The sequence below is a fragment of the Lactuca serriola genome, chromosome 1 (assembly GCF_051521515.1).
Source record: "Lactuca serriola cultivar US96UC23 chromosome 1, Lser_US96UC23_V15, whole genome shotgun sequence".
Taxonomy (NCBI): Eukaryota; Viridiplantae; Streptophyta; class Magnoliopsida; order Asterales; family Asteraceae; genus Lactuca; species Lactuca serriola.
In genome coordinates, this window is record NC_136408.1 from 28,167,281 (window position 1) to 28,175,838 (window position 8,558).

General features: G+C 39.0%; 1 protein-coding gene across 1 annotated transcript; it reads left to right on the forward strand.

The window, feature by feature from the left end:
* The first annotated feature begins 281 nt into the window (after positions 1 to 281).
* On the forward strand, positions 282 to 2,859 carry LOC145079210 (low-temperature-induced cysteine proteinase-like). Its single transcript, XM_079023099.1, has 5 exons — positions 282 to 818; positions 1,208 to 1,443; positions 1,533 to 1,673; positions 2,036 to 2,485; positions 2,568 to 2,859. Exons 1-5 carry the CDS (start codon positions 332 to 334, stop codon positions 2,646 to 2,648), a joined length of 1,395 nt encoding a protein of 464 aa, XP_078879225.1. The 5' UTR covers positions 282 to 331; the 3' UTR covers positions 2,649 to 2,859.
* The last annotated feature ends 5,699 nt before the right edge of the window (positions 2,860 to 8,558 follow it).

The following is an 8,558-nucleotide window of genomic DNA, read 5'->3' on the forward strand; positions in this document are numbered from 1 at the left end:
TATTTTCCTGTTTGAAAATCGCCACAAGGGTGAGAACAAAATATATATTGAACGGGATGCAATTGACATCATCAGCAGACCCTTTACAAAGTCATTTGTTTATTTTTATTTTTGTCGTATCCTCTATAGAGAATAATTCGATTTAACAAGGAAAGTAATTTTATTTTTTATATGGAAAGTAGTACTTAATCAGGTTATCTAATTCTAAAGGTTATCTAAATATATTCCCATGACACGTTGCCCAGGTCTCTCCCATTATAAATTCATTCCCTACCCTCACCTTTCCACTCCATCGTTCTCCTCTTCTCTCTTTTCAACACAAGCTCCGACAATGAAGCTCCTTCCAATGGCGATTTTCTTGCTTTTTGCTCTCTTCGTCGTCTCATCAGCTATGGACATGTCGATCATAGGCTACGACGCCACCCACATGACCACTACCGATGCATCCTCCTCGAGCTGGCGCACCGATGATGAAGTCAACGCTATGTACGAGTCCTGGCTCGTAAAGCATCGCAAATTTTACAATGCCCTTGGAGAGAAAGAGCAGAGGTTTCAGATCTTCAAAGACAACCTTAGGTACATAGAACAGCACAACTCCGGCGATCATTCCTACAAGCTTGGACTCAACAAGTTCGCAGATCTGACCACGGAAGAGTTTCGGTTAGGCTACACCGGCGCTAAGACGATCGGTTCTAGGCGGAAGTCGAACAACGTGAAGAGTGATCGTTATTCTCCCCGTTCCGGCGATGCCCTCCCTGATTTCGTTGACTGGAGGACCAAAGGTGCCGTCGCTGCCGTCAAAGATCAAGGAAGCTGCGGTGAGTTATTTTATAAAATTAGTTTTGAGCTTTATTTTACTTTTTCCCACCCTTTTAAGCATTTGCTTTATAATCAGTTAACGATGAGTATTTATAATTTTTTAGTTCATAAAAACAAAATACAAAGTGAAATTGGAACTAATTAATACTATACTTCAGCATGATTTTGATTGGTCACGTATCCAGAACTGGAAAAGTGGGTCCGTGACTATGATCGAAGATGTTTTGTCTTCTATAAGGATTTGCGAATGATAATTCAATATCCTTCTTTATTTATTTATAAATTTTTATAAATCTTCATCTCTTTGATATAAAAAGTAAACTAAAAACTATAAAAACATGAATTCCGTTAATTAATACTATGATGGATCCTGTCTGTTGAATTATAGGGAGTTGCTGGGCGTTCTCAACAATCGGATCAGTAGAAGGGATAAACCAGATCACGACTGGTAAGCTGATCACATTATCAGAGCAAGAACTGGTGGATTGTGATACATCGTACAACGAAGGATGCAATGGTGGTGATATGGATTATGCTTTTAAATTCATCATCAAGAATGGTGGAATAGACACTGACACAGACTACCCCTACACCGGCAAAGATGGAAGATGCGACAGTTCCAGGGTTCGTATCATATCTCCTTGTTTTCAATACTTCAATACTTGAATCGTAATAAATTACTGATTATATGTATTGTGTTTCTTGTTGTGCAGAAAAATTCAAAGGTTGTTTCTATTGATAGTTTTGAAGATGTTCCTGTGAACGATGAGTCAGCATTGCTAAAGGCTGCTGCAAACCAGCCTATAACTGTTGCTATTGAAGCTAGTGGCAGGGATTTCCAGTTCTACACTTCGGTAATCCTTTTATTCTTTAATCATAATCTTTGAATTTAGTTAAACAAGTTTGCAAAACAATGTCCTAATCCTTGATCCTTATGAACAATGGATATAAAGCATAACATGAATATTCTAGCTAATTGATTATATAATGCACAAATTTGAATCTTTTAATTGTTAATATTTTTGTGTCTCCATGGAATCTTGTTGGTTGAGGCCCAAAGGTTGTGGGGTGGGTGTAAATTAATCACATTATATTATTATATTTGAAGATTAGGGACCCTTTTGTCTAGTTAATGTTTAAGGGTTGAAATGCTTTTTGTTTTAAAGTCGTTCTTTCTTTATTAAATATAAAACCTGACAAACTTGAATTTTGTCAGGGTGTCTTCACCGGTCAATGTGGGACCGATTTGGACCACGCTGTGGTTGTGGTGGGATACGGAACTGAAGATGGAAAGGACTACTGGTTAGTGAGAAACTCATGGGCTGCAGATTGGGGCGAAGAAGGTTACGTAAGAATGGAAAGAAATATAAAAGAAAAAGTTGGTAAATGTGGAATAGCAATGGAAGCATCTTACCCGATTAAAAACGGTCAAAACCCACCTAACCCTGGTCCATCACCACCATCACCGGTCAAACCTGAAATCATTTGCGATCAATACGCCACTTGCCCTCAAAGCACCACGTGTTGCTGTGTCTATAACTACCATGGCGCTTGCTTTGCGTGGGGATGCTGCCCCTTGGAAGGTGCTTCTTGTTGTGATGATAATTACAGTTGCTGCCCTCATGATTATCCCGTTTGTAACTTGCGCCGTGGCACTTGCTCAAAGGTAAAAGTAGGGTTGTTTCGTCTGTTAGATGAGACTGTGTCTAGCTGAAATCTGACTAGTTTTTGAATTTTGTGTTTTGCAGAAGAAGAATAGCCCATTGGAAATCCAGGCATTGAAACGTATTCTTGCTACACCGACTAATTTGAAGAGGACCGATGCTTGAGAAGCAATTGAGATGTTGACATGATTTGTGTTATTGAAGTTTTTTATTTAACTTTAAACTATTTGATTACCATCTGATTATAAATATATAATCAAATGTTCATTTGTAAATACTGCATTGATTCATGTACTGAATTTGACAAGAGACAAATTCATGTTTTTCCTTTTATATTGCTTTCCTCCTAATAAACCGTTCATAAAGTTATACCAAATAGCAATGTGCTTTTATTAGATGTTTTTTTCCAATGAAAATTGCAAAATGGTCCCTTTGGTTTGTCTTTTTTATTTTTCCGTGTAGTGGCCAAATTATATATATATATATATATATATATATATATATATATATATATATATATATATATATATATATATATATTAAATCTAAAGGGCCTTAGCAACACTAATTTTTTGGCCTTTTGGTTTTTTGCCACAAATCTTTGGTGAACTTGACATTTTTCGTCCCTAGAGTCAAAACTTTTAGATTTTTGTGTTTTGATTAAGTTTTAGTTCCTTTAGGTTTTTGCCACAAATTTTTAGTGACTTTCACACTTTTAGTCCTTGCAGTCAAAAGTTTTACATTTTGGTATTTTTGCCACAAATCTTTAATGAATTTGATATTTTTCGTCCTTGTACTCAACACTTTTACATTTTGACAAAAAAACACAAAAAACCTCATTTTGAATTTTGCCACCATATTTTCCCGACTTTGGCAAGTTTAACATTATTACCACAACATTTTTGAATTTTTTCCACCAGTGTCTCTTCTTTTGGTTGTACATTTTTGACATCTAATTTTAAGGGTTGTCGATTTTCTCTCATATTTATGGTGATTTACAATTTCAGTATATATCTTCTAAAGTTTACATATTTTTCCCGTTACCCCAAAAGCGGCGTAACTGCAAGTTCTTTACTAGTTTAAAGTAAATGTAAAGGATCAAACCTGAAACTTTAAAACTCTCTGAGTTGACAATTTTTGCAATTTTGTCTCTTTCTATATTTCTATGTTGGTTTCATGTTGTTAAACCTTCCACCATCACGCAAAGACGGAAGTCACCTTTGAAAACGTACTACTCTTATAGCAAAATTCACAAGTCTTTAAATATCCATTGACAAAGTATCATAAATAATTCATTCCGAGATAGTGTGGTTTTCCAGATTTTGTAACCTGATCAAACTAGATTCAGACACCTCTATCCATGTTCTATTGTTCTACTAGGTCCTGAGGAATTAAATATCCTTAAAGACACAGGACGAGCCAGAAAAAAAGAATCCTTATAGTTATTATAATTTTTTTTTAAATAAAAATATATAATATAAAAATTGGGTAATGTATAGCTGCGCACTTTACCCCCCTCAACTCCCCCGTGTTTTCTACCATGTCACGTCATCTTAAATCTCATCATCAAACCTATAGTTTTAGTAAAAGATTATAATTTTGTTTGCCTTTTTGTGTGTTATTCATCAAGGCATTTTCAGTTTTCGTTGGATTTTTGGCCTTGTTGTGTGTTATTGCAAAACTTAATGATTTTATGGATTTCCGCTTTTACTCAATTGCTATTCTTTTGTTGGTTTATTCAACCGATAAATCCAAAAACCAATCGAACATAGAAGCCAAAAAAGTTGAAAAAAAAATGTATGACACCATTGCATTTCTTGAAAAATCCGTTTTAGGCAGTTTATATGCTTTGGACATGAATTCTTTTTATACATTGATGTTTCATTTTAACTCAAAGTAGAAAGAATAATTTAATATAGATTTTAAAGGAAGTAAAGTTTTCTACGTTGAGTAATAAAGTTTAATAAATTTGTCTTTATTTAACTTCCATTTCAGGAAATATGCCATAGATCTCTTATGCTCACACACACTTATTCCTGATCTTGATCCAAACAACTTTATGTAATGGTAAGTGATAAAAATAAAGTTGGATAAAAACTAGCTCATAAATAATTATGAAATGTAAAATATAATAAATAGACATGTAGAAAAATTCCGGTTGATCATTCAATATTATTTTATTAACTTTGATTGGATTGGATTTATAAATGATTAATGTATTATATGTAATTGTACTAATCAAAGTCTTAATATTATTTTATTAACTTTGATTGGATTGGATTTATAAATGATTAATGTATAGCGTGTTAGAAATTTAGTGGGTAATTTGCAAGTGCTAATGCTATAAAAGCTCTTGATTTTTCAAGAAATATCCGATTCTACCCTTTAATGTCTTTTGGATTCATTAAAGCCGAAAGTTTTGTTTAATTTTCACATTTATGACCTTCTAGCCGGTTAAGCATGCAATATCCGGTCACCTACACAGGTGTCACACCATGTGTGTGCTGTCGAGGTTATTTTTGTTGACACGATTGCTACATGTGCGTCTACCTTTTCCTTACTTTAAAAAAAAGGAGGGAAAGGGGTGTGCTGCGATTCGAACCCGCCACCATAACAACAAAGGGTATTGACGTTACCACCAAGCTACATGGCTTAGGATAGAATCAAGTATTCAACTGTCTATAGGGTCCAATGTTATGTATGATTAGCATACATGAGTGTTGCAGGGTTGGTGGAAGTTTTATAGATGAGTTGTGTGGGGTCAGCCGACTAGTTGCGTAATATCTAGCCTTCCTTTAGGAAGTGAGGATAGAGTGTATGTGTATTCTAGTGGGTATTGTTAGGGTTGTTATGATGATCCTCTAAGACAAATATGGGTAGGTGTGGAAGGTACTATGGGCTCGTACTACTGGAAGCACAAGACCCGTACACGTAGCAGGGAAGTCATAACCCCTAGGGTTTTGTTGGGAATTGGTCCCCATGATGTTATATGTGTTTTTATTTGATATCTCCCTGATTTATTTTCAGTATGTCGATTACGAGACGATTGAGGCAGGATCCAGATCAGGATCAGGAGCAGGTGGCCTAAATGGGCCAACATTGATTGAGGACCGGGTTAGGGAGACCATTTAGGAGGAGGTTGTTTTCCTCTTTCGGGGACAGTTACCAGAGATGTTTAGGTATATCAAGACCGTTATGGTGGAGTACTTTGATGAGCGATACATTGCACTTTCTAAGATTGTTGTTGCTGCTGCCGGGATTGGCATTGGGAGAGCCTTCCAGTACTAGGACTTCGACAATACTAAGCCCCCGGTATTTGATGGAGTTCATGATACAATCATAGCCATGAGGTGGATATCTGAAGTCGAGGGATGTTTCTTCACTTGCTCTTGTCCAGCTAACCAGAAGGTTAAGTACGCTCTGAACCTTCTTCGGTCCGGAGCGAAGGATTGGTGGAGACTTGTTACTAGCTTGTATTCTCCTAAGCAGAGGGCTGATGTAACTTGGGAGAAGTTCTTTGAGATGTTCCATTCTAGATATGTTCTGTTGGTCGAGCGGGAAAGGTTGGCCAATGAGTACTTGGATTTGAGACAGGGGACTGAGTTGGTGACAGAGATCACCAAGATGTTTACGGAGAGAGCCATGTTTTGCCCTGAGTTTGCTTCTTCTGAGCAAGCTCAGATAACTCGATACTTAAGCATGCTTAAGACGGACATCCAAATGTTTGTGTCCGTGCAACGCTATGGTTCTTTGGTAGCTTTGTAGGAGGCCGCTAAGTGGCGGGAGACCGAGATAGAGCTCCAAACGAGGGAGTAGAGGCAGGCCCTGGGACAGTCTCAACCTGCGTCGAACTGATTCAAGGCCCATGATGGTAGATCTGGGAGTCATAGGGGCCACACTTGCAGAAAGTGCGACAAGGTTCTTCATGGAGCTTTTCGATCTTCTTCGGGATGCCACAAATGTGGCAAGCAGGGCCACATTGCGAGGGATTGCCGACAGTAGGCTCCAGTATCTGGCATCAGGATTTGCTATCACTATGATCAGGTGGGCCACATAAAGGCCCAATTCCCCTTGCTTGCTGCAAAGCCGTCGCAGGCTCCATCACTGACAATTCTGAGGATCACGGATGGTAGCCAGGGCAGGGCGAAGCCCCCAAGGGCTTGAGGTCCCACTTTCAGCTCACGGAGGAGGAGGCCAGGGTGATACTAGACGTCTTGACCGATATATTTCTATTTATTATTTTGTTGATTATATTTTATGGTATACTCATGTATATGGTCCTGATAGGTATGTTCTTAGTGAACTCTTTGCCATCTCTTGTGTTATTTGACTCGGGCGCGAGTCAGTCCTTTGTGTCTCGATCATTCAGTAGGGAATTTGATATGCCTATTGGGGAGTTAGAGTGTTCGTTGTGCGTTTCTATCACCAACGAACATGGGGTTTCTGCATCCATTGTGTATAAGGGATGTGTATTGGAGATCTTCGAGGTGCCTTATCCGATTGATCTGATCCCTATCCCCATGGGGGATGTATGCATGATAGTGGGTATGGATTAGTTAAGCATGTTTAGTGCCATGATCGATTGTGAGGGCCAACGAGTAGTAGTTCGAACCCCAAGTGGGGGAGAACTGGTAATCTATGGAGAGCACACCAGGGTTGGTTCATGGTTTTCTTCGGCAACCAGGGCTCGATAGTATATTGAGCATGGGTGTGCGGGTTATCTGGCTTATGTGGTTGATACTTGGGTTGGGGACCAGACTTTAGTTTCAGAGGTACCAACTATCAGGGAGTTTGTCGATGTTTTCCTGGAGGAATTACCTAGTGTGCCTCCTGAGAGGCAGGTTGAGTTTAGGATTGATCTTGTGCCAAGTGTGGCTCCGATTGACAAGGTGTCGTACCGCTTGGCACTGCCTGAGATGCAAGAGCTATCCTCTCAACTTCAGGAACTGTTAGGCAAGCAGTTCATCAAACCGAGCAATTCTCCGTGGGGAGCACCGATACTGTTCATCAAGAAGAAGGATGGTTCATACCAAAGGTGTATTGATTACCAGAAGTTGAACAAGTTAACGGTGAAAAACTGTTATCCCCTTCCTCGTATTGATGACCTCTTTGATCAGTTGTAGAGTGCATCTTGGTTCTCTAAGATCGATCTGAGGTCTGGGTATCATCAGGTGAGAGTGAGAGAGGAGGACATGATAAAGACCGCATTCCGGACTCGCTATGGGCATTACGAGTTTGTGGTGGTGCCATTTGGGCTCACTAATGAGCCTATTGTGTTTATGGATTTGATGAATCGGGTGTGCAGGTTGATGCTCGACAGATCTGTCATTGTGTTTATTGATGATATCTTGGTGTATTCCAAGACCATATAACAGCATGAAGAGCACCTTCGAGAGCTTTTGGGAGTATTGAGGCGGGAACGATTATATGCCAAGTTCTCAAAGTGTGAGTTTTGGTTACGAGCGGTCCAGTTCCTAGGGAACCTCATTAACCAGGATAGGATTTTGGTTGATTTGACCAAGATCGAGGCTGTAATGCAGTGGGAGGTTCTGAAATCTCCCTCAAAGATCAGGACTTTCTTGGGTTTGACGGGATACTATCATAGATTTATTAAGGATTTCTCCAAGATTGCGGTACCCCTCACTCGTCTGACAATGAATGGAGTGGATTTCCAATGGTTGACTGGGTCGGGGGTATTCCAACCTGATGGTCGACTGGACCCATTGTATATTGGCATTCCACATAGGGTATTCCATCCCGAGGATGACTGGACCCAGAGGGTTACTGGGCCTGGGGTATTCCAACCCGATGGTTGATTGGACCCGACATGCTATTGTATATGTTATCTGTTTATGTGTTGGTACTTTTGGGGAAACTCACTAAGCTTTGGCTTACGGTTTTTAGTTATTGTTTTAGGTACTTCTGATGATCGCAGGAGGGCGAAGGTGTAACCGTACACATCCTCTATTTTATATACTTTTGATCTATGAGATACTCTGATATGGAACAACACTTTGAAAACAATTAATTTTGTAAACATTCTATGATATGGGGTTGTTTTAAAAAGTTTAAATT